Source organism: Lissotriton helveticus, chromosome 6 (genome assembly GCF_964261635.1).
Source record: "Lissotriton helveticus chromosome 6, aLisHel1.1, whole genome shotgun sequence".
Taxonomy (NCBI): Eukaryota; Metazoa; Chordata; class Amphibia; order Caudata; family Salamandridae; genus Lissotriton; species Lissotriton helveticus.
The window spans coordinates 1,791,214,420-1,791,241,154 of NC_136067.1; the positions used below are offsets into that span (position 1 = coordinate 1,791,214,420).

The 26,735-nt window shown below is 46.1% G+C and overlaps 1 protein-coding gene across 1 annotated transcript in view; it reads right to left on the minus strand.

The window, feature by feature from the left end:
- ABCG8 (ATP binding cassette subfamily G member 8) overlaps nucleotides 1-26,735 on the minus strand; it is a 251,544-nt gene that overhangs the window by 144,760 nt on the left and 80,049 nt on the right. The window contains exon 2 of the mRNA XM_078649684.1: nucleotides 25,151-25,264. Coding sequence (XP_078505810.1) covers nucleotides 25,151-25,264 — 114 coding nt within the window. The remainder of the gene's footprint in view (nucleotides 1-25,150; nucleotides 25,265-26,735) is intronic.

Sequence of the window (26,735 nt, forward strand, 5' to 3'; positions counted from 1 at the left end):
TCCGAACCACACGACTGTTATTTCAAAACTGAGGAAGAAACAAAAGGACGAATCGATCTAAAAGACACTCCGTTATCAGATCCAGATGGCACGTTGTATGTTGACGGGTCTTGCTTCAAATTGGAGAATGGTGATGTGACTGCTGCTTATGCAGTAACGACTTTGAGTACGATTGTGGAAACTGCAAGAGTGAGTCAGAATTCTGCCCAGGCTGCAGAATTGATCGCGCTAACAAGAGCGTGCGTTTTAGCTAAGGGAAAGAGAGTGAATGTGTTCACAGATAGTCAGTACGCGTTCGGCGTGGCCCATAGTTTTGGCCGTTTGTGGAAAGAGAGAGGTTTCATTACGTCCCATGGGACTAAGATTCAACATGGTCAGCTAGTTAATGACCTGTTGGAATCTCTAACCTTGCCGACTGAAGTTGCGATTGTGAAATGCAGTGCTCATAAAGCAATCACGGATGATGTTGGTCGTGGGAATGCTTTTGCCGATGAAACTGCAAAACAGACAGCTAGAAATATAGTGAGTAGAATGTATGTTGCAACGTCTGCAAGATGGATTTCTGAGTCTGGAATGTGTGAAGACACAGTGGAAAGCGTGAAAGAAATTCAGAAAGAGGCGACTGAGGAGGAAAAGCTTGTATGGAAAGAGAGCACGGGTAAATTGGACTCGAGTGGGTGTTGGATTGATTTGTCGGAACAACAGCGTTGGATGTTGCCTGATGCGTATGTGCTTGCAGTAGTAACGATGGCACATGGAACAGCGCACATCAGTTCAAAAGGGATTTGTAAGATGTTGACTCCAGTCTGGAAGAATGATGGGATTAGTAAGTGTGCAGAGAGAGTGGTGAGAAATTGTATGGTATGCTTGATGCATAATCCTGGCAAGGGAATCCCCACACCTGCAGGTCACTTCGCTCCTCCTTCCTGCCCCTTTGAAGTGATCCAGCTAGACTTCATTCACATGGATCGTTGCAATAATCTGAAATACGTCCTAGTGGTAGTTTGTGCTTTCTCCAGATGGATCGAAGCATACCCACTAAAGGACAATACTGCCTTATCCACTGCCAAAATTCTTCTTAAAGAATACTTCCCCAGATACGGAATGCCACGGATTGTATGGTCAGATAACGGAAGTGAGTTCGTAGGGAAAGTTATGCAGAGTGTGTGTGCCGGCCTAGGGATTAGACAGAAGTTTCATAGTGCGAATCATCCCCAGTCCGCGGGTTTAGTCGAGGGTTACAATGGCACCCTTAAGCTGAAACTTGCTAAGATACAAGCGTCCACGGGTTTGTCCTGGCCAGACGCATTGCCTTTGGCTTTGCTATCAACAAGAGCAACTGTACATTCTAGAGTAGGGCTTAGTCCTTATGAAATAGTTTTTGGTCGTCCTGCAAATGTTTGGGGGGTACCTAGACCGAAAGAATTTAAGCAGCTGGAATACCCAATGTTAATTGATTACCTTTTCGACTTGACTGCTAAATTGAGTCTTATTCACCAACAGGTCTTCGATGCATTGCCAAAGCCACCGGAGAGTCCAGGCCATCAGCTGAAACCGGGTGATCAGGTGGTCATCAGAAATTTTGCAAGAACAAAAAATCTTCAGCCCAGATTCATTGGCCCTTTCCAAGTCCTGCTAGCAACGAGAACTGCTATTCGTGTGGCCGGAAGGAAAAACTGGATCCATACGACACATGTCAAACGTGTGCCTCTGCCACTTCCTTACGATAACTGGGTAAAGAAAGGAATCGGTACCTCTGAAACGGAACAAGTCCCCAGGTTCATACCTTTCAGCGATGCAAAACTAATCACTGATTCACCAAATTCTGACTCTCCTCCTGAAACTGCTCTTTTGAACCCTGAACATTTGTCATCTGCACCAAAAGAACATTTGCCATCTGAAAACGTGAACATTGCAACGTCGGCTGAAAATACACTGTTTCCAGATCAGACAGCTCCTGCAAAACTGAGATACAACTTACGTTCTCGCAATATGGACAAATAAAGCAGGAAACTGCCCATTTTATATGTTTAATTTTTGATACATTGCCTCCGGCCAGGAAGTTTGCTAATACTTTGTATTGTTTCTTTTTGTTTTAAAATTGCCTTGCCGTCTGGGTAGCCGTAGGGTCGTGGCTGTGTGCCTAGTTGAATCTGCGGGGGTCAGACACAAGGTCGATCTTTCTGTTAGTTCTGGGAACTCCCAGGGCTGATAGAGGCATTTTCATCTACGTACACATCATCAGTGGTCGCGAACGGTCGTAGAAGATGGAGCTTCCTGAGCTGCAACGAGAAAATGTAATTTATGTTCGCAGAAATAGACTGTACAGAATACTTCACAGCAAATGCTTTCTAATGCAATGTGCAGTTACATTTTTAATTGTTTTGATAACGTTGGTGGGTGGAATCGTCTTTGGTGTACATTTGATTTTTATGCCAGTAACTACAGTACCTCCCCTTGATCCTACTACTTCTACGGTTTCTTCTATGCATTCTTTTCACTCATTTCCTGCACACGAACAAGCTCGACGCTCAGAATTTATTAACAATACATTTGTACAGCTCTTGCATCAACACCAACTGGTAGTTAATACTACAGACTGCTGGGTGTGTGGCTTGATACCTCACACTATGGATAAAGGCATTCCCTATCTAGTCTTGCCTTTTAGCTACAATGGATCATTTCAGGCCTTTCAGACCATTTTTTCATATGCCCTTGAAACCTATCCTCCGCGTCCACCACGGTCCACTAAATACAACTCAGCCAACAAAGCTTTAGTCCAGGGAATTATTGACATGATTAAAGACGTCAATAATACTCCATCTTACCCTAGAGATGAATTACGGGTGTATTTGAGTTGGAACTCTACAGAGTATCGCCTTAGTTTGGGAGAAAGCAAGCGTAAAAGCTCCACTTCAGTTTGGGTCGTGCCTCACCGAGGTCAGGTCTGTTTGCAAGGAAATGGGAGAAATCTGAGAGCTCAACTAGGGAGGAGTGAGTGCGTTGAGACTTACGTATTTCCGTCTAACTCCTCCCCTGCCTTCCTGACTGCTAGGGGTACCTACTTCATCTGTCAGGACAGAGCATATACATGGCTGCCTGCTGACTTTTCAGGTTCATGTTATATTGCTCGATTGTTACCCCCGACATACACTGCTTCTTCAGATTATCACAAGACCAGAGTAGCAAGAGGTGTCTTCAGCAAGGAAGATACCGCTGGTCAAGAAGCTGGAGACTTTTTCAAAGGTTTCCTTCCGTTTTGGGGGCCTATGGCCAATAGTAGAAATCTACGTCAACTAACACGGGTAGTTGAATCTACTATTACAGAAACTGCTGGTGCCCTTAGTAACTTAACAGCTGAGCTTCAGGCGGATCGTCTCATGACGTTGCAGAACCGTATGGTTCTAGACGTAATACTTGCAGATCGAGGTGGGGTATGCAGAATGATCCAATCGAGCTGCTGTGTCTTTATTCCAAATAATGCTCCAACAGTCTATGAAGCAATCTCTAAGCTACACAAGATTTCCGACTCTATACACGTAGATAAGGGAAACTGGTCCTTCATGGAGTGGTTTTGGACTCTGGTATCAGCGTGGGGATGGAAGGTTCTGATGGTCATTGGTGTCATCCTAGTATTTCTGTTCTCGTGCTGTTTTATTATCCAATGTGGTCCCGCTCTGTGTAGTCTCTGTGCTGCAACCTGTTTCAGAAAACCACCTGCATTAGGAGAAAAGGCACGAGACAGGATGATGATACAACAACATGTCACTGACCTAATGAGCATAGAATTAGACTCCGACTCTGACATAGACTGAGTAATTGCCTATGTAAGGGCAAAAGGAGGGTCTGAGGTTCCGTGACGATTTTACTCGTGTTTGTAAACATTGTCGTAAATACATAATTTCGGTATCAGTGAACCGCAAATGATCCATTTAGTATATCCTGATGTTTTCGCTATGCTACGAGCAAGAGCACTCCAGTTACAAACACATTTCTGTTCTACCCATGGCATCCATCTTAGATTACGGCAGACATTTTGTATTCCTTGCCCTCACATAGTCAAATGGACACGCAATGACCTCTTTTTGATTTAAGGACACGTAGGCTTTAGCCGGCGATTCACCTTGCGAGTGACACGTGCACCTTAGGCCAGCAACGCTGTAGCAGCATGACTCGGCAAGAGCTGCCTCCCCAGCCTGAGGCCAGTCCTGCTATACTGGTTCTTGTGTTCGTTGGCCTGATCATGATTAGGCGGCCGAAGCTGGTAACCGTGCCCATTTACGACCCACAAACATTTCTTATCCTGTCTTTCTATCTTCTGCACCTGGCTCTGCTCCTTTCCTTCTGGGCCTTTATTAGGGGGAGGTAACGAAATTTACGATGAGGCGGTCCGGGTCTTGTATGAGAAATTGACACGGGATTATGATGGAATAGTGGGAACCCCTCATTCGTAATGTTTTGACATCAGATACTGTTGACGATTCCTGTGCAACGCCAAATATTTATTGTTTAAGACACGAATGTTTAGAACTGTGGTAACATGTAAAGAATTTGCCTGAAGCCCAATATTTAGTATATAAGGAGCAACCCTCTTTGTACAAATCGAACAGGCTCCTAGACACTGCCCGTGTGCAGTTTCTGTGACTTCTGTGTCCCTGCAGTAATAAACCTTTGGTCTTTGACGCCACCATCGAGAAGCCCGTGTTTCTGTTTGTTTGTGCACCGAGACAGGTTGAACTCCGGGGTCTTCGGGTGTTGTCCCTGACACCTCTGGACGGAACCAAAAAGTCCAGAACTCCAGTCTCTTGAATGTGTGGGAACCGACCGACTGTAATGTTGCTCAGACTCAATGGGTGACTCTGGGCAACATGATCGCGAAGAGGGACATTGCGCAGTTATGGGGGTCTCAGAGGGCACCCTTGGTTTCCGGGTGGGAAGATAATATGGACTGGTGCATGTTCAGAGAGAAAATTGTCTATGTTTCCTGTGGCAGGCCCCGAAAGTGGGGTAGGATATGGAACCAGTGGAATGCGTTCCGTGGGGACATTTGTGAACCCCCCCTCGTGGATCCCCCTGATACTCCTTGTTCCCCTTGACTGTACACTTCGGCTCTCACATTTACGGCTACATCGATATTTCCACTTGCTCTGGGCTCCCGTTCTGTCCCTCCCTCCCTGAACCTTCTCCTGTCTACCGTATTGTTTCCTGACCGCTTCTTCCTGCCACATCTGTAATGACCATACTGATCGGAGTGCAGCCTTGTTTCTTTTGTTGTTTGAATGTTATAAAATGAAACCGCTCGTATCCTGTTATTTGGAACTTAACGAATTTATTACCATGGCTGCCGGACCCCTGGTTGTCGGCTGATGAGCTGTGTATTGTGCTATACCTGGTGCTGTTTTCTTGGCCGGCCCGAGGGGTTGTAGGCGAGAATCTGTATTTCCATATTTTGTTGAATAAAGGTTTTTTCAAAAAAAAAATAAAAAAAAAAAAAATATTGAGGACATAGAAACACTTAAAAAAAAAAAAAAAAAAAAAAAGAATATCGAAGTTAAGGTAAGTAGTATCGTTTTTAAAAAATATGGAAGTTTTTAATATCGTTTTTATTATTGTGATGTATTTTAGTATATATGTTTTATGTATGTGATTTATGTTTTTTTGTATAAGAATTGTTTGTATTTTTAATAAATGTTTTACATTTTTAGTAGTTTTTTATTTTAATTTTTTCTAATTTTGCGCCCGTAGTTCCGTAGCGGGTGTTGGGTTTATTGGGGAATAGGGTGGGAAGTAATTTAATTATATTAAAGTTATTAATGTATTTTTGTTTGAATTTTGTGTTTTTAGTTCAGTAGTGGGCTGTGGGTTTATAGGGGAATAGGGTGGGAAGTAATTTACTTATATTAAATGTATTGATTCATTTTTATTCATTAATATTTATTAATGTAATTATTAATATTTGTTTCATTGAGATTTTATAGTGTTAAATGTGTAAAGTAAATTATTATTAATTAATTGACTGGTTTTTAATGAAATGCAATTAATTAATTGGTCATTAATTATGGTAATTGCGTAAATAATTGTAGGCGTGTGCTGTGGTGTTTATAGGTGTAAAGGGTGGGAAGCAATGTATTTTTAATGTATGAATTAATGATTGGTTGTTAATTAATTGTAATTAATTAATTGGTTGTTAATAATTCTAGTAGTTTTGATAATTGTGTACATATTTTGAGGTGGGTGGTGTGGTTTTTATAGGTGTAAACGGTGGGAAAGGTGGGAAGTAATTTATTTTTAATTGATGAATTAATAATTGGTTGTTAATTAATTTTAAATAATTAATTGGTAATTAATTATGGTACTTGTGTAGTTAACTTTAGGTGTGTGTTGTGGTGTTTAGAGGAGGAAAGGGTGGTACGTAATTTGTTTTTAATTAATTAATGTATCGTTGTTAATGTTAATTAGTTGATATTTATTTTGGGTAATTGTTTATTTTTTGTGTTGGTTTTACTTTTAAAGGGGTAAAGGGTGGGTATTAAATTAAATGTAACTATATAATTATTAGTTGTTAGTAGTAGTTTTAAATTTTAAAATAAGTTTTAATTGTGTTTCATTATTTCTTAGTTTAATTTAGGCGTGTTGTGGATATTATAGTGTTAAAGTTTGTGTTTTTAATTAATGTTTATTCTTTATTTTATTAATATTATTTTTTAATTGATTATTAATTATGTAAATAAATGTAATTAAAATGGTGAAGTGTTTTGTTATTAGTCTGGTGTTATAGGGTAGGAAATAAAATAAATACATTTATGTTTAAATTAATTTCTTGTTCGTAAATATTTTCTAGTTTAAAAAAATTCTTTTTATGTAAATTTATTTTTACATTTTTTATAAATATTTCAAGTTTTTGTTATACGTAATTAATATTTAATTTGTGTTCTTTTTATATGTTTATCATTTTTTATATTTATTTTTTAATATTGTTTAAAAAATGGATATAGGGGGCGTGGCTTGACCGGCGATGTGAGCTGATGTGCTGCTGCGGAGCTCCCGCCGCCGTTGGGCCTTTTACTAGCCATTAAAGCGGATTTTGGGGTGCCCAGACCCACTCCACACCACCCCGGAGCCCCCGACAAGCTGGGCAGTACTTCCACGGGCGGCGACTCCGAGGCACGCTTGGTGGGATACAGGAACGAGCGGACGGCTCGACACAGGCGGGACCTGCTTGCCCGCCCGCCATCTTGCGACCCTGGAGAGGCGGCCTGCTGTGGGGGTCCAACGAGCACTGTGAGCGCCGGCGGACGCTTGCTAACACCCTCCCCGCCCATCCATTGAGGGGAGACTGCTGATCCCTTACCTGCATATTATGAATAGAGGGGTTCGACCCATGTGATCAGAGGGACCTGGGTAACACGTTATGATATGTAAAGGGGTCCCTGACCAGACATACAATACTAGGAAATTTTAATTATTTAAACAAAACACAAATGATGGTGACCAGTGTTTTTATTATCACTGTACCAGAGAAAACATTATTTTAGCGATTGCTAATGCAGTTTACAAAATTCAAGTGCGCCCACAAGGGGAGGGAGGGGGGGGTGCAGGGGGAGGGGTGTGTTTCAATTAGTTAACATCACTAATCAAAAAAATCATTATGCACCAATACACAAGCTGAAAAACAAATATCATTGATCCATACGTTGGAGATCAAGAAAACACACATGTTAAGCAGCAGAACATGTCACATAGAACAGAAACTCCTGTAATGATTATTATTATCAATCTTGGGTTAGGGAGTTCTTGTAGGTAGATGGTGGTCTACGTTTCGACCCAAAGGTGTAGGATACTTGATCCTTACTCGCGGGTCTTCATCAGGACGTGGGGGGAGGTGAAGGAAGGGTGGGGCTGTACCCTAAGTAGGAAAAACGAAATACGCTGAATTATTGCAAACGGTCTCAGAAGAGTACCGACATAGTTAGATAACAAAAAGCCAAGGGGCCAACTAGGACAAAACATTTAAAATCATTATTAAAACCTGTGTTCCCAAAATAGATACTGTAGAAGGAGGTTAAATTATACTGAGGACATGAAACTGTTCGAAGGAACTGGGTGGCCCGGGCAGTCGCCCTGTGGGGTATTGTTGTTACGGTGAATAATGATACACATTACGATTACAAACATTTCATTAGAAGGCGGTTCCGTTGCACCGGCCACAGATAAGGCACACAATGGCCCGTTTTTAGGCTGAATTAGAGTGTCATTAGAAACGTAACCATAGTCGGGGGGGAGCGGAAAAAATTTAATTAATCACCTGGTCTGGATGCCAGGACAGGATATATGGATATGTAACCTCTTTTGCCGGGACAACGGGCGTTCATCTACAAAAAAATCGAATAAGGACGAAACATCAAAGGATTGCGGATTGAGATCAGACAGAACGCATCACTCTTGTGCGAAAACTCAAACTCACCCGAGGGGATTAAAATATCAAGCCCTCCGAAGGAGCAGTCACAGCACATCACCTTCGCATCATAGTTTCATAACGCGTCCAACACGTGGATCGCGCACCGAGGACCGCCGTCTAGAAAAGCGGATTACAGAAAGTTAGGAGTACTAAGGACAAATGGTCTCAGAAGTATAGCGGCGGTCACACCAAACGGACTTACCCGTGGTCGGTCAGAGAATGAATGAGCCAGCGTCAGCGCGTGTCAAAACCAGGAAGTGTTACCTTGGTAACCGAGCCCGTTTATGTAAACTTCTAGAAGAAAGACTCAAAGGTGTTGCTAGGTTACCCAGAAAAAACACCCTAAAGGAAGGCAACCCGACCCAGGGGGTTATATTCTTGCCGAAGGGGGGGCAATGTGGTTGATGCAGAAATGGATTGCATTGGGCTTCTTAATGTGACCAAAAAATGAAGGGCATTTAACAATTGTTTCATCAAGAACCTACATGCTTCAATTGACATTTAAGTTAAACAAATTACAAAATATGAATAACGTTGAGGGCATGGACCTGCCACACATGGCGGTCAAACGCCCATCACTCCCAAATGCAGAGTCATCAAGGCATTTCAAAACATTTCGAAAATTTTGAAAATTTTTTTAACTGTAGGTCTGCAATAATGAGTCCCTGACTCACATCAGTGATTACATGGAATGCATTTAGAGAAATCAATTATTTGTCATATAGAGGTCCAGGAGGCAAACATAACGTAGTGCCGTTAACCGCCCTCGAGACACATTAACGTCCTGCAAAGGCGTGGACCAACCACACATGGTAGTCAAACGCCTAAGGGTCATTACTGTATCCTCAAAGAATGCATGATTCACTAGTCTGAAAAAGCTGTACTGCCAAAGTGTGGACCAACCAAACATGGTAGTCAGACGCCTTTGGAACAGGGGTCATTACTGTATCCTCAAAGAATGCATGATTCACTAGTCTGAAAAAGCTGTACTGCCAAAGTGTGGACCAACCAAACATGGTAGTAAGACGCCTTGGGAAAGACTCAGAGACAGATGCAAAGAGAAATCAGGTAGGTGTATTGCAGGCTAGTGTGGTTTAGTATAGACAACCAAATCACAAGGTGGCCATTTGCGCAAAACTGCTTTCAGATTCATTCAAACCTCTGGTTACTGAGTCAAAGAAACGGATCCATTTAATTTCCCTTATATTGAGGATGGGAGCGATGTTGCCGCCCCTTGGGCCCAAACGGACCTGTTCCAGGATTGTCCACTTCAGGCTTTCAGGGAGGTGGTTATGTGTGTTACAATGTTCAACCAAGGGGGCTCCTACGACCTTGCATCTCACCCGGCTGCAATGCTGCAGAACGCGAACTTTCGCACGTTGTTGAGTTTGCCCCACATATATCTGGTCACAAGGGCATATTATACAATACACCACATTTGTGGAGTTACAATTGGTATGTGACTTGAGCAGTACTTGCTGTTGTTTATGGGTGAATATCTTGGTCTGAATTGTCAACGGGCAGGCTTTGCAGGACCCACACCGGAAATGTCCCACAATTGGCGGCAGATTCCACATGGTTGTGATTGTTGGTGTGGTTGGGTTAGGGAGAAAAGAGCGCACCACATGGTCTCTGATATTCCTTGCCTTTTTTAAATGCATGAAGGGGCGGGGAAGGGATATTGAGATCCTCAGATACCAGATTCCAATATTTATTAACAGTTTTTTTTATCCTGTTACTCTTTGTAGAAAAAGTTGTTACACAGATCATGCGATCATCATTCTTATTCTGTCTTTCTCGTGGTTCCAGTAGAGTCTCTCTGGGGTTGAACCATGCTCTCTTCATGGCTTTCTTTACCAAGCGTCTGGGGTATCCCCGGTCAATTGACGAAAGGACGAAACATCAAAGGATTGCGGATTGAGATCAGACAGAACGCTGGGGATACCCCAGACGCTTGGTAAAGAAAGCCATGAAGAGAGCATGGTTCAACCCCAGAGAGACTCTACTGGAACCACGAGAAAGACAGAATAAGAATGATGATCGCATGATCTGTGTAACAACTTTTTCTACAAAGAGTAACAGGATAAAAAAAACTGTTAATAAATATTGGAATCTGGTATCTGAGGATCTCAATATCCCTTCCCCGCCCCTTCATGCATTTAAAAAGGCAAGGAATATCAGAGACCATGTGGTGCGCTCTTTTCTCCCTAACCCAACCACACCAACAATCACAACCATGTGGAATCTGCCGCCAATTGTGGGACATTTCCGGTGTGGGTCCTGCAAAGCCTGCCCGTTGACAATTCAGACCAAGATATTCACCCATAAACAACAGCAAGTACTGCTCAAGTCACATACCAATTGTAACTCCACAAATGTGGTGTATTGTATAATATGCCCTTGTGACCAGATATATGTGGGGCAAACTCAACAACGTGCGAAAGTTCGCGTTCTGCAGCATTGCAGCCGGGTGAGATGCAAGGTCGTAGGAGCCCCCTTGGTTGAACATTGTAACACACATAACCACCTCCCTGAAAGCCTGAAGTGGACAATCCTGGAACAGGTCCGTTTGGGCCCAAGGGGCGGCAACATCGCTCCCATCCTCAATATAAGGGAAATTAAATGGATCCGTTTCTTTGACTCAGTAACCAGAGGTTTGAATGAATCTGAAAGCAGTTTTGCGCAAATGGCCACCTTGTGATTTGGTTGTCTATACTAAACCACACTAGCCTGCAATACACCTACCTGATTTCTCTTTGCATCTGTCTCTGAGTCTTTCCCAAGGCGTCTTACTACCATGTTTGGTTGGTCCACACTTTGGCAGTACAGCTTTTTCAGACTAGTGAATCATGCATTCTTTGAGGATACAGTAATGACCCCTGTTCCAAAGGCGTCTGACTACCATGTTTGGTTGGTCCACACTTTGGCAGTACAGCTTTTTCAGACTAGTGAATCATGCATTCTTTGAGGATACAGTAATGACCCTTAGGCGTTTGACTACCATGTGTGGTTGGTCCACGCCTTTGCAGGACGTTTATGTGTCTCGAGGGCGGTTAACGGCACTACGTTATGTTTGCCTCCTGGACCTCTATATGACAAATAATTGATTTCTCTAAATGCATTCCATGTAATCACTGATGTGAGTCAGGGACTCATTATTGCAGACCTACAGTTAAAAAAAATTTCAAAATTTTCGAAATGTTTTGAAATGCCTTGATGACTCTGCATTTGGGAGTGATGGGCGTTTGACCGCCATGTGTGGCAGGTCCATGCCCTCAACGTTATTCATATTTTGTAATTTGTTTAACTTAAATGTCAATTGAAGCATGTAGGTTCTTGATGAAACAATTGTTAAATGCCCTTCATTTTTTGGTCACATTAAGAAGCCCAATGCAATCCATTTCTGCATCAACCACATTGCCCCCCCTTCGGCAAGAATATAACCCCCTGGGTCGGGTTGCCTTCCTTTAGGGTGTTTTTTCTGGGTAACCTAGCAACACCTTTGAGTCTTTCTTCTAGAAGTTTACATAAACGGGCTCGGTTACCAAGGTAACACTTCCTGGTTTTGACACGCGCTGACGCTGGCTCATTCATTCTCTGACCGACCACGGGTAAGTCCGTTTGGTGTGACCGCCGCTATACTTCTGAGACCATTTGTCCTTAGTACTCCTAACTTTCTGTAATCCGCTTTTCTAGACGGCGGTCCTCGGTGCGCGATCCACGTGTTGGACGCGTTATGAAACTATGATGCGAAGGTGATGTGCTGTGACTGCTCCTTCGGAGGGCTTGATATTTTAATCCCCTCGGGTGAGTTTGAGTTTTCGCACAAGAGTGATGCGTTCTGTCTGATCTCAATCCGCAATCCTTTGATGTTTCGTCCTTATTCGATTTTTTTGTAGATGAACGCCCGTTGTCCCGGCAAAAGAGGTTACATATCCATATATCCTGTCCTGGCATCCAGACCAGGTGATTAATTAAATTTTTTCCGCTCCCCCCCGACTATGGTTACGTTTCTAATGACACTCTAATTCAGCCTAAAAACGGGCCATTGTGTGCCTTATCTGTGGCCGGTGCAACGGAACCGCCTTCTAATGAAATGTTTGTAATCGTAATGTGTATCATTATTCACCGTAACAACAATACCCCACAGGGCGACTGCCCGGGCCACCCAGTTCCTTCGAACAGTTTCATGTCCTCAGTATAATTTAACCTCCTTCTACAGTATCTATTTTGGGAACACAGGTTTTAATAATGATTTTAAATGTTTTGTCCTAGTTGGCCCCTTGGCTTTTTGTTATCTAACTATGTCGGTACTCTTCTGAGACCGTTTGCAATAATTCAGCGTATTTCGTTTTTCCTACTTAGGGTACAGCCCCACCCTTCCTTCACCTCCCCCCACGTCCTGATGAAGACCCGCGAGTAAGGATCAAGTATCCTACACCTTTGGGTCGAAACGTAGACCACCATCTACCTACAAGAACTCCCTAACCCAAGATTGATAATAATAATCATTACAGGAGTTTCTGTTCTATGTGACATGTTCTGCTGCTTAACATGTGTGTTTTCTTGATCTCCAACGTATGGATCAATGATATTTGTTTTTCAGCTTGTGTATTGGTGCATAATGATTTTTTTGATTAGTGATGTTAACTAATTGAAACACACCCCTCCCCCTGCACCCCCCCCCTCCCTCCCCTTGTGGGCGCACTTGAATTTTGTAAACTGCATTAGCAATCGCTAAAATAATGTTTTCTCTGGTACAGTGATAATAAAAACACTGGTCACCATCATTTGTGTTTTGTTTAAATAATTAAAATTTCCTAGTATTGTATGTCTGGTCAGGGACCCCTTTACATATCATAACGATCCCTTACCTGCGGCCACACCGGAGTGGAGGAGTGCGTTGGCTGACCCCTCCGGGCGTCCTCCGTGACCGGTGCGCTCGGTGCCCCACGTTCCAGGGCGGTGCTGTGGGACATCGGGGCCTGCTGCCCGGGCTTGACGCCGGTCGGGGGTGCTCCTGGTCTCGCTCCCCCGCGCGCTGTGGTGGGAGAGCGGAGCTGCGACGGAGGGCAGCCGAGGGGACCCGAGCGGAGCTCCGACGCGGGCGGTGCCCCCGGGGCACTTCTGGAAGCGGACGGCGCCCGCCATGTTGCAGGCCTGCATAGAGGCGCCGTGAAGGTACGGCAGTGCGGCGGCTCCTCTCTGTGGGGGAGCGGAGACCAGGGGCTGCTGCGGGTGGCGCTGTCCTGTGCCGGCCCCCCCCTCCCCCCTGGAGACCCCCTGCGGATTCCCCCGGACGTTGCCAGCGGGAGCTGAAAGGAGGCAGTGCACTGGACCCTACTAATGTGCGAAGCCTGTTTCCTTGCTTGATCGACCTCTTGTTCCTGAGGCATACCCCAGGACTGGAGGGCTACAGCGGAAGGGCTGATCCGCGTTGGTGTATTCGGCTGTGAGGTACTGTTGCCTGGTGGACGCTGGTCTACCTACTCTGCTGTGGGGGGAGTGCTGGGAGCTTGCTATTGCGGGGTGTGACGGTGCAGAGCCCTGGGCCCTTGGATGCATTAGGATTTCACGCCAGTGTCCCTCCCCCCGCTTCTGGCCTTGCTCGCACGACCTAACTTGGGCAGGGGCCCTGACACGGCCTGGGCGGACTTCTTTAGGTGACACGGACGATGACACGCATGAACAGGAGCAGCAGGGCGGACCCAGCAACGACCCCCAAGGGTAACCCAGTGACTGCCATGTGGGGCAAAGTGGGGGCGCCGGCGGCCAGTGGGGGCCCGCCCACGGAACTGGCGGATTCACCTCCGGTCACACAGGCGTTCATGGCCGCCTTTATGACTGACCTTAGGGCCGAGATCGGATCCCTGAGGACGGAGGTACATTCATGCGTTACAGAGCTCAAGAGGGAGGTCACGGAACTTGGGGATCGCGTAGACAGTCTGGAGAGGACCGTGGACACGCGCACCGAGGACCAGGAACACCTGTGGCAGCGCTTAACGGCCCTAGAGGAACAAAATATTGAGCTCCAGATCAAGCAGGAGGACTTGGAGAATCGGGGTCGACGAAACAACCTCCGCATTCGCGGCGTGCCACTCGGTGAAGAAGGGGAGGACGTGATGGACTTTGTGGCGCAACTCCTTCACGAGGTGCGAGGTGATGAGGATGTGTCGCCTCCTACTCTGGACCGGGCACACCGAGTGGCGGCCCCTGCGGGGAGGTCGGGTCTTCTGCCGGACATCCTCACGCTGGTGCATTTCTTTGTAGAGAAGGAAGAGATCTGGAAGCGTGCACGAGACAAACCGGATCTACAATACAAGGGCCATAAGATTCAACTCTTCCAAGATCTGGCGCCCAATACTCTGAAGCGACGACGCGCTTTTCGCCCAGTAACGGAGAAGTTGCGGAACATGAGCATCCCGTACCAATGGGGCCATCCCTTTGCGCTTATCTTTCAATGGGAGGGTAAGCGTAAATCCTTGCGATCCTACAACGAGGCGGCGCGGCTCCTCAACATTGCGGGCTCTCCCCCGGGGAGTCCCTCTAGGCACCCTTCACGCAAGAGAACGCCGCTTGCTCCGGACTGGACCACGGTGCCGCGAAGACAGCGCGCGCCTCCTGCTGACGTACCAACGACCGGCCAAGCCCGACAAGACGTCATAGCCCACATTAGAGCTCTAGAGGAGGCGGAGATCGACCACGCGGAGCGCTCCCCTGGGGAGCGGCCCTCTACACCGTGAGGAGGACGTCGCACATGCGGCATTCCAATTGAGGTACTGATCCCTCGCACTCCTCCAGCGGGCGGGGGATGGACGAATAATGGGGTGGGTTGATTGAGCTCCTGATCCCCTTCTGCTGGGCCTGGGTGGGTGGGGGCTCCATACCTCCTAGTGTTTCCGGCCAGTCATGTCCCACTGGAACTGTCATCCCGATGGACATTCAAACCCGTGGGTGTAGGATGCCCTATTCTGGGGACAGTGTACTTTGGCCCTGTTGGCCACAACTTTACGATTCATGCCATCAGCCCTACAGGCTGCTGAATGTTTTTTTTTTTTTACTTGGCTTTCTTTCCCCTCTTCTTTCTCTCTTTTCTTCCTTCCTCTGTCTTCTATGGGGGTGGTGGGTGTGGGGGTGGACGGAGTTGGGGGGGGTGGGTCCTCTGAGTGGGGCATTTGGCCGGTGTGCGACTGATGAGCATGGCTTTGCTTACGTATCCCAGGGACCCCTGCAATGGCGAGTGATGTGACCAGACCCCTTAAGATTTTATCCCTCAATGTTAAGGGCCTTAACTCGCCTAATAAGCGCCAGCAGATCTGGCACTATTTCCTGCGGCATGACCCGGACATCATTTTCATGCAGGAGACCCACCTTCTTCAGGCTGATACTGGGCGCATGGCGCATCCTAGATACCCCCTCCAATACTGGGCGGCAGCGGACACGAAAACGGCAGGGGTGGCAATTTTGTGCAAAGCTGGCATCAGGCGAGGTACTGATAGGCTCTTCTGAGGTGGTGATGGCCGTTTCCTCAAGGTGATGGTCGAGGTGGGTTCTCGCCGTCTTACGCTGTGCAATGTGTATGCGCCCAACCTGGCACAGGATCGCTTCCTTCGAGATCTTCTGCGCGACCAAATCCTCCGGGGTGGGCCCTCTATTGTTCTCGGGGGCGACTTTAACCTGGTGTGGTGTCCTACGATGGACCGGAGTGCGGGCTCCTTTCATGGAGCAGGGGCGATGTCTCTGGCACTTCGTAAACAGATAGGCGACTTAGGTTTATTTGATGCGTGGCGCTACTTCTCCCCGGATAAGAGGGAATATTCTTTTTATTCGAGTGCTCACCGCTCTTACTCTCGCATTGATCATGTTTTCATATCTCACGTTCTGCTTCACGATGTGGTGGATGCTGGGATGTCAGACATATCCATCTCGGACCATGCGCATGTGGAGCTGCTTCTCAGGGATCCGCGGAACGGCCCTCCCAGGGAACGGAAATGGCACCTACCCCCGCACCTCCTCAGGGATGCAGCGTCAGTTGACGACATCCGCGCGGCCATTACCCCCTACTTTGAGTTCAATGATCTGCCGGAGACGCCGTTCCCGGTGGTGTGGGACGCCTTTAAGGCTACGATACGGGGCCATATCACATCCCTTGTGATTGCGAGGGCACGGGAGAGGAGGGCGGTAGAGGAAGGCTTGGTAACGGACCTGCGGGTGGCGGAGGCGCAGAATCAAGAGGAGTCCACGCTAAGGACGCGAAGGCGCCTGGCCAATCTACGAGGTCAGTTACGCATGCTACGAGCGAACAGGGCGGAGAGTTCTCTCTTGGCTCTGAAGCGCTTGCACTTTGACGGAGGGGATAAGGTGGGGAAACTCTTGGCGAGACGGCTGAGGGTCAAGGCGGCCAGATCCCACGTGATGCTTCCTGACGGGTCTCGGGTGACGGCGGCGGGGGATAAACTTGGGGCGTTTCGGGACTATTACGCCTCGTTGTACGCGGCGGCTCCATCGGCCCCTGCCCAGTCGGAGGAGGTTCTGGAGCACTATGGCGGGACGCAATTGCACCCCAACGCGGCGGAGCAGTTGGAAGAGCCAATCACGCTAGATGAGGTGACCGAGGCTATCAAAGATCTGAACTTGGGGAAGACGCCAGGCCCTGATGGCTTGCCACTCTCCTTTTATCGCCTATTCCAGGGTCAGCTGAGTCCATATCTCCTCCGACTCTTTGCCTCCTTCGATGATGGACAGGGTCCTTCCCCGGACATGGGGATGGCAGAAATAGCTCTAATTCCAAAGCCTGGGAAGGATCCAGCGCTCTGCTCGTCGTATCGCCCGATTGCGCTGCTCAATACCGATTTTAAAATATACACGAAGGTGTTGGCTAAGAGACTTGATCCCCACATGCCGGACCTTGTTGACCCTGATCAGGTGGGCTTCATTCGGGGCCGCCAAGGGGCCGATAATGTGCGGAGAGTCGCGCACTTGGTGGGGAAAGCGCACCACTGGCGCATTCCGGCGTGCCTCCTGTCGTTGGACGCTGAGAAAGCGTTTGATCGCGTGGACTGGGTGTTCCTCCGAGCGGTCCTTTGTAAGATGGGGCTCGGTCCAAAGTTGATTGCCAGGATCATGGCACCTTATGTTGCGCCGCGGGCGCGGGTCAGGGTGAATGGGAGATTGACGGAACCGTTTGCCATTGGAAGAGGGACGAGGCAGGGCTGCCCTCTCTCGCCCCTGCTGCTCGCCCTGGCGATTGAGCCTCTGGCAGACTTGATTAGGCGAAATCCGGACATCCAAGGCGTTAAGATGGGTGGACAAGTCCATAAGGTGGCATTGTACGCGGACGACCTCATCCTCACTCTCACGGAGCCCCGACAGTCCTTACCGGCGCTCCATACAGTGCTTTGCTCCTTCGAGGGCGCCTCCGGCTTGAAAATTAATCACGCAAAAATCATGGGTACTCAACCTTACGATTCCCCAGGCCGATATTCCCTTGCTAGAGCAGTTGTGCCCTTACCGATGGACGGATCAACATATCCGATACCTCGGTCTCTCCCTGACTCCCTCCTTAGAGGGTTGGTCGGCACTCAACTGGGCGGAATGTCGCAAATCCGTCCTCAATGATCTGCAACGGTGGAAGCCTCTTATCCCCTCTTGGTTTGGTAGGCTGAATGCAATCAAAATGTCTATATTGCCCAAAATACTCTACCTATTTCAATGCCTTCCTACGCCTATCCCTCTACCGAATATTAGAGCCTTGCAAAAGGACTGTACTAAATTCATCTGGGGGGGCAAGAGACCCCGCTTCTCTCAGGCACTCCTTATGGCTCCGCGAGATCGCGGAGGACTGGGATGCCCTAATCTGGTGGACTATTACTGGGCCGCCCACTTGCGGTTTGTGATTGAATGGGGCATCAGGCGGAGTGAGAAGGGGTGGCTCCATCTGGATCGGGCGGTCACAGGTCGCACCATCTGGAACTTGGCCTGGATCCATAGGGCGGGACGGTCCCCTAGTGCTTATTTGGCGACTCCCACGAAGACGGTTCTGAATATTTGGGACAAGGTGGCGGTACGGAAAGGCCTGACGACTTTCCCTTCGCCGCACACCCCCATTGAGGATAACCCATGGTTTCCACCGGCTAACCGCACTACTGCCTTTCGCAAGTGGACACAGGGGGACTGTAAAGTCCTCACAGATCTCTTTGACGGAGGCTCCTTTAAGTCTTTTGCCCATTGTCGGGACGAATTCCGTCTTCCTCCGGAGGCCGAGCTGCAATTTCTTCAACTGCGTCATTGGGCCTTATCGGATGCGGTGTACCCGGGGGCCACCCGGGCCTTCACCCCGTTTGAGCGTCTGGCCCGCTCCGGCTCGGGCACGACGGGCCTCATCTCTCAGATCTATCGAATTTTACAACATCCCCACACTCCCCCTGCTCACCCGTATCAGCAAAAATGGCAAGAGATGTTGGGTACTGATATCGATCAGACACAATGGGCTCGCTTCTTGAGGGATGTCCCTAAGATATGCGCAGCATGCCACAGCAAGAGAACGCGTATAAGGTAATGACGCAATGGTACTACACGCCACAGCGTCTGCACAGGATGTTCCCCTCTGTGCCGCCCGGTTGCTGGAGATGCCATCATGTGCCTGGAGACTTCCTACACATCTGGTGGACTTGCCCCGTGATCGCTATCTTTTGGAAAGAGGTGTTGAGCCACATACGGGGGGTGCTGGGATTTCCTCTGCCTGATGCCGCTAGTACAGTGTTGCTGGGAATTAAACCTGCCGACTTGCTTGCCCTAACTCGTAGTGACTGGACTATAACGATGCAAATGCTGGGTGCCGCCAGACAACTTATTGCCCTGTATTGGAAGAAGGTGGAAGCCCCCCCCCCTAGCTATATGGTTTGGCAGACTATGGCAGGTCATCACTATGGAGCTGCTTTCAGCTAGGCTGCAGTCCCGCACGACTCGGTTTGAGAAGGTTTGGCGACCTTTAGTGACTTATCTTTGCAGAAGCGAATATGCTAGGAATATGCCCCCGGCACTACGAGCGCTGCATTTAGTGGAGGATGCGGTGATCCCCTTTACTCCTCGCAGCGCCCTGGGGTACTGACCTGTGACACCAGAGTGGACCTTCCGAAAGGTGCTTTGCTGGCTGCCTCCCCCCCTCCGGGCTCTCTCGCCTTCGCTGCCCTGGCTGTCTCCCTTTCCCCCTTCTCTCTTCCTCTCTGCTCCCTCTAGTTTCTGTCTCTACTCTTTTTGTTGCCTTCTTATAGGCTTCTGGTTGGGTGTTGGGCCATTACGGTCCGATGTTTGTTTCCGTTTGACTTATTTGTAACTGCTCACCTCTCGGGGTGGCGTATAAGGCGGGGTATCAATCGGGCGTGGGGGAATGCACTTACTGATCTCTCAAATGAGCGACCTGCTTGGGTTATGGACTGACCTTGATGTGTAAGACGACGAGAATAACTGAACATGCCAGCACACGCAGAATCTGCGCAACGAGTTATATGACGCGGCCGGCCCCTTGAGGGTTGTAGGCTTATCGCTGTGTAAGTGTGACCCCTTTTTCTGAGTGTCTCTGAATGGGACTTAATAAAATAGATGTTGAAAATAAAAAATGGATATATCTTCATTTTATAAATTTTTTTGTTTGAGTGTGAATAGTAAAAACAAATATCCGCTCTCCAACACTTTCCCTACTCTTGCATTCACTGGAGCTGGAATAGTAATTTTTACCCCTCTGTTATCCCGCACTTTCCCAACTGTTGCACTCACTGGAGTGGTAATAGCAATTTCGACCACTCCGCTATTCAAAACACTCCCTACTGTTGCACTTACTGGAGTGGGAATAGTAATTTTTACCCCTCCGCTATCCAACACTTTCCCTACTGTTGCTTTCACTGGAGTGGGAATAGTCATTTTTACCCCTCCACTATCCAGCACTTTCCCTACTGTTGCACTCTTGGGATGGGAATAGTAATTTTTACATCTTCCCTGTAGATTGAATAGTAAATTTTATTATTTTGCTATCCGACACTTTATCTACTGGTGCACTTATTGAATTGGGCAATATATATATTTATTTTTATATAATTAAATTTTTTTTAAACTAAATTAAAGATAACAGTTTATTAATTATTTTAAAGTAAATATATGTATATGTATACATTATTATGTTTGTGCGTTTATTTATTTTAAATTAAATGTATTTGTAATATTTTGTAAAAATGTATTTTAAAGTTTATTTATTTGGTTAAAATGAATAATAACATTTAATATATTTAATATATATTATTGTATATATATATATATATATATATATATATATATATATATATATATATATATATATATATATATATATATATATATATATATATTTAAATAGATATTTTTTACATCTATATGTTTTGCATCAATTGTTTTGATTCAATAATTTTGTACTTAACTGTTTAGGTATAGGAGTTAATATTTTTGTATTCGATATATTTTTGTCAATATTTCGAACATCAATATTTTTGACATCGATATTCTATCAACGTACCACACATCTGCATGCATGTCAGATCTGTGAAAGTACATGTAATGTTTATAGATCTAGATGTCCACCATCGTAGGTCAGTCTCCTAAGTGCTATTTGTCTTCGGTGTATATACACAACATTATATGGCAGGGTTAATTGGCATGATGATTATTATGAGAGAATACAATTTGTCCATCCATGTTGTTTCCATGGAGTGAAAAAACAGAAAGCAAGTAAGGCCAAATTAATAAAAGAGTCAAATTACATGTAATATGTGCGACACTTTAAATCAAATGTGAACATTTTCTAGACTGGGTGTTATGTTCAAGAGTGATGTATGAATCTTTGTTGAGTCTACTAACTCCTGTTCTTAATTTCAATATCAAGGATATTTCAGGTCAAATATTAATGTGCTATTCCCTTTTTCTTTGCGCACAATCGCCAGCTTGTCAGTTGACATGTTGTATTTAAATTTTTCAACTACGAAGAGGTGAAGCAAAATATATTTATTCTTTTAAACCATCACCACCTCAACTGCAATAATGGGTTGAGGTGAAAGTAATATGTACCTTAGGCAGAGTTTCGAAACGTTGCCAGTTTCCGTAAAAGCATCCTAACTTAGGGCCCGATTCCGATGGCGGACGGACTGGAGTCAGTCTCCTTCGTGGGGGTGACCGGGACAGTCCACAATACATGCGGCAGTTCCGCACACCAAATTTGGATGCGAGCGCCACCATGGCAGTCGCATCTTGCATTTTTTACATTGCAGTGGGTGCTGCTGACAGCAGCACCCGCTGCAATGTTGGAAATGCATGTTGTGCATTTCAGTGCAAGATGTGGCAGGCCCCACACGGTGCCTGCCAACTAGTGCACTGAAATTTGGAGAGTACCATGGGTACACCCAGTGCACATACAACTCCCCCCTACACATTGGGGGCCTGCAACAGGCCCCGTAAAAGAATCTCCGCCAGCCATTCCATGACGGTTTGGCCATCATGGAAAGGCTGGAGCAAAGCCTGCATCATAATATGGTGGACAGTGCCTGCTAGGTACCACCACCATTTTATGGATGCAGACCGCTCAGCCAGGGGGTTCCGGGGCGGACTGTCTTTGCGTCCGCCACGGTCGCAGTGTGGATCCGCCCGCCATCCTAATCTGGCGGGAGTCAATCCACGTTTATTGGCGGAGGTATCACCATCGGACAGCAGGCGGTGGCCGTCCGTCCGCCATCATAATGACCCACTTAGCATGTGAAGGTAAGTCATGTGTTTCTAAGTGAATTCGTTTTTCATCACATTTTCACATAATCGCATTACTAGTCTGAACATCCTTTTGTATGCTCAGCAAACATACAATATACAGGTGTGCCTTTCAATAATTTACTCAGGTTGATGCTTAACCGCATCGGTGCGGCGCATTTTCCCGCTGTGCGCTGAAGATTTTAAAATACCGCGGTTCATGACGAGCTCAGCTCGTCATGAGCGTACGAGAGGTGTACCTCATGACGAGCTGAGCTCGACATCAGCGTCGATGTGGTTAATGTATGAACAATATTTGCTTCCTTAAAGACCTTGAGTAGGAACAATCTGCAAATCTCAGCTCCACTGTTGCGGATTTTCACAGGAGTGAGCAATAAATAGGCACCTTTTGATGGGCTTTCGTAATTGAACTATTTGTAAAGAAATATGTTTGTATATTTTTCTTTAACACTTACAAAATGTATATATGCACCTCAGACTACATGCATACAAGCATGCTAATTGGCACAAGGTCATGACCAGGGCTTTAAGTGACTACTACTAAGGGCTTTAAGTGGGCTGGGTCTCACCAGTGCTGAGTACCGGCATTTTTTAGAGGGGGCCTCTAAACGGGTCTCTATCGGGCTCTGTTTTTTGCCCTGGCACAGGTAGTCCATTTTTTCCAGACTGCAGTGACAGCAGGCACATCCATGTGCACGTCCTCCCACTGCTCACTTCTAACTAGTGTGGGCGTGCTCACACTGCTCACTTCTCACAAGTGGAGAAGTTACGGCATGACGTCATGCCTGGTGAGCGTTGTAGAGGAAGGGAAATCCTTTAAAGAGAGTCATTTTCTCTAGAATTTCCCTTCTCTTTTTGAAACTCAGGAGCAGCAACATTGTTGTGGTGTCACCAGGGCTTTAAGTTGAAGCTTTTTCAATATTATATACAAGCCATAGTTGCTGCTTATTTATCTTAAGCAACAACCATTGACAAAGCCAATAGTCCTGACTTGTTGTAGGTATGATGTTACTCATTGTATCACATATCTGGATGCAATGACAGAAACTGCAAAATACGAGTCGGGTGGCACACCATGCTAAGCACAGATTTTTAGCTTACGTGTTGTTAAGCCACGCCATTTATTACATTTGCCACGCCCTTTGAGAGACCCCCCAATTTTTTCATCCCACTTAAAACCTGTTTATGACTTTGTTCTCTGGCAAGACGTAGAGCTAGCAGGATGAGCTTCAGGCTCTGGTAAGTCTCAATGTTCCCTCCACATTTTAGGGAATCAGGCCCTGCTACCTAAAACAGTTACCAACACTGACATGATTAGCAAGGGACCCTGTCCTAAGCATCAAACAACCAAGCAACCAACTCCTTTTAGGTGCAGGACCTAGATATCCATACCTCCCACCACTGTGCTCCACACACAGTGAAACAGACTACAACGATGTTACCGAAATCCAAGCTATTAAGGGCGATAATTATAAACCCTCTTGGGGTATAACTGTTTTAAATTAGTGGCACTGTAGCAAAAGGACACTATAAATAAATAAATACATAAATAAATAAATGCAATCTTTAACTAATTAAATCCATGAATTACTTAATATATTAACACCAGAAGTAGATCAGAGTTTGACCATTCAAAAGGTTTGAGTAGTTAATTTTGAGCATTGCTTCTTACTATCTACGGCAGTGGTGTAACACAGGCCCCGCGGTGCAGGGGGCCTGAGTTCCAGGGGGACCACAAAGCATAGTACTCTGGCCTGCGACCTCCTGACTGAGTCTGGAGGAGGGCACCATCATGTAGTTTGCAATGGAGGCCCCCTCAAGTTTCGTTACACTAGTGATCATGGGGTTCTTGTTGGGTCAGTTTCATAACTGTGAGCTACCCAGAATGTTTTATGCCACCAGTATCGGCCCGTGGAGGGAGTTCCGTGGGGCAGTGAGGCAGGGCGGAGCAGGGTAGGGGCAGGGTGGGGGGTAGTAAAAACCTGAATATGGATGAACGGAGGTAAGTAAACAATTAAATAAATTAAACGAATTTTGTTGTGCGCGCTGGATTGCATTTTGCGATGCAGCGCGCACAATAAATTTGTTTTATTTATTTAATTGTTTAATTACCTCCGTTCATCCATATTCCGGTGTTTACTACCCCCCACCCAGCCCCTCCCCCGCCACGCCTCACTACCCCACGGAACTCCCTCCACGGGCCGCTACAGCCTGCCAAGCCTTTGCAGGGCTTTGGATTGGGCCTCTGCAACCTCGGAGAAGATATGCCTCGATCATTCTTAACCGCATGCGTGCGGCGGCTTTTTTCGCGCTGTGCGGCGTTTTTAAAAAACGCGTTACATGACGAGCTGAGCTCGTCATGAGCATGCGAGTGGCACAACTCATGACGAGCTCAGCTCGTCATGAGCATGGAAGGGGTTAATTATTCCTCTTACAGGCTACACAGATCCTTAATTAAGAAAGATAAATATAGGCTTCAAAGCCGCTCCTGCTTGAGGATAGACAGGTCTATAACTTGCCAAATCTCTCGGGGGGGGGGGCATTCTACTTTTAAAATGTCATTAAGTACTCTGCAGCTTGTAAGAGATGTTTAGATAGTGTTTCTTTCAAACTCTCTCTCTTTATTTCAGTCCACTCTCCATGCAAACTAATCGACTTTCCTGTGTGCTCAGTGTTTTATGGTTTGCACTGTGGTGAGCGTCCCATCTCTGCTGTGTGCTTTGACAATGTTTGCTTAAGAGTTGTAAAACTATAACAGTACAAACATACAGGATCATCTTTACTGGGCTCAAATGTTTCTCTTCACCAGCTTTTAATCTCCACTGGTGGATTAGTTTGTATTTTTGTGTTTATTTTTCTTGCACAATGCACCCCGGCTAGGCAGGATAAACAAAGAAGTAGGGCACGTACCTGGTAGCTGAGTTCTTTGACTTCCAGGACGTTGGGTTTCCCACTGTATGTAAAATACAGACTGTTGTCATCCTCCGAGGAAAATAGGCTGTCCCTGGAAACCCGCATGAAGAACTGTAAAATCATAAGTGAAAAGTCATTTCACTAAATATTGCATGCTTGTTGTATCACTCTATTTTCAAATTGCTACCAAGCAGTGTCGGATTAAACCCTGTGGAGGCAGTCGAAATTTAGGACCCCCCTTCGCAAATTATCTCCTAATACGTTTTTAAGTTTACCAGCCAACAGTTTTAATAAACCAATTGTATTACACAAAACTAAACATTAACAATTATTAATGTTATCAAACAAAAATTAATTGGAAACAATTTAAGAAATCTTGGTTGCAATTTTCTTTCACTGTCAAATTAATATTATCGTGATCCGTTGGTGCTGGCCCCTAAAAGGATTGGGGCCCATAGACCAGTGCCTACTATGCCTATTTGGTAATCCGGAACTGCTACCAAGGGCTCATTTCACTGAAATTTGCACCATTGATTGCATGCAGCCAATGCAATGCTAAACGTGTAAAGGCATGTAGCATAAAGCAACAAAAGACAGAAAATATAACATTTAAGACATTAACTTTCACCCGCCATGTCATCATTATAACCTCACACATTATTTCACACTTATAGAATACGATATTACATCATCGGTTACATCAGTGAAATAGGAGTATTCTTTGCAAATGAATAAATCACACTCGGAGATGGATGGAACATGAAACACCGGCAAAAAATACACACAGAACAATTATAAAGTGCTTTATAATGAGTTGTTAATAACATAGGACATAGGGTGACTCATCACCGGTTTACAGAAGAAACCTATGCATCACCTTGTCAATTTGGCACCCGTTGAGTAAGTACCAATAAATAGCGAAAACAAAAATATGTTTGTGTAGTTACCAACTAAATTCACTAATAACCCGACCACCTTAATAACTCAATCATTGAAAATATCACACAGTGAGGAGCACACTCATTCTATTACTTATAATTATTTGTTGATCACTGTTCACACAAGATGGTGGGGAGAAAGTTATGGTTAATCTTCTGAAAGCTGTTTTATTTGCCGCACACAAGCAAAGAGGAAATATGAGGAGAAATAAATATATTTCTCCTAGGTAAGCCAGACACACCATTTTGGTGCAAACCCATGTCAACCGATCATTGTAGACGTGGGTTGGGATCAAAATCCATTGGGTGGATGCTCGGGACACCCATGTACCGCCGATGGAACACCATTGTGACACAAAGGGCCCGATTCCGATCTCGTTCGGAAGGGCTCCGAACGGGATCCGTATCGAGCGAATCGATTCATTGCCCCGGTTTCTGCATGACTTGTACTGCTGTATGTGCGAGCAAGTACGATGTGAATATCGCCGAGCAACTCGTACCCGTCAGCGAAGCCCTCTGGACGACTACAACATGGTGGACTTGTGCAGCGCAATGGGTCCGATTTTCGAGCAACAAGTATGATGCACATGTTGATCAGCTGGATCGAATCGGAGCCTCTAAATCGAAAAAGCTCCAGTAAGCAT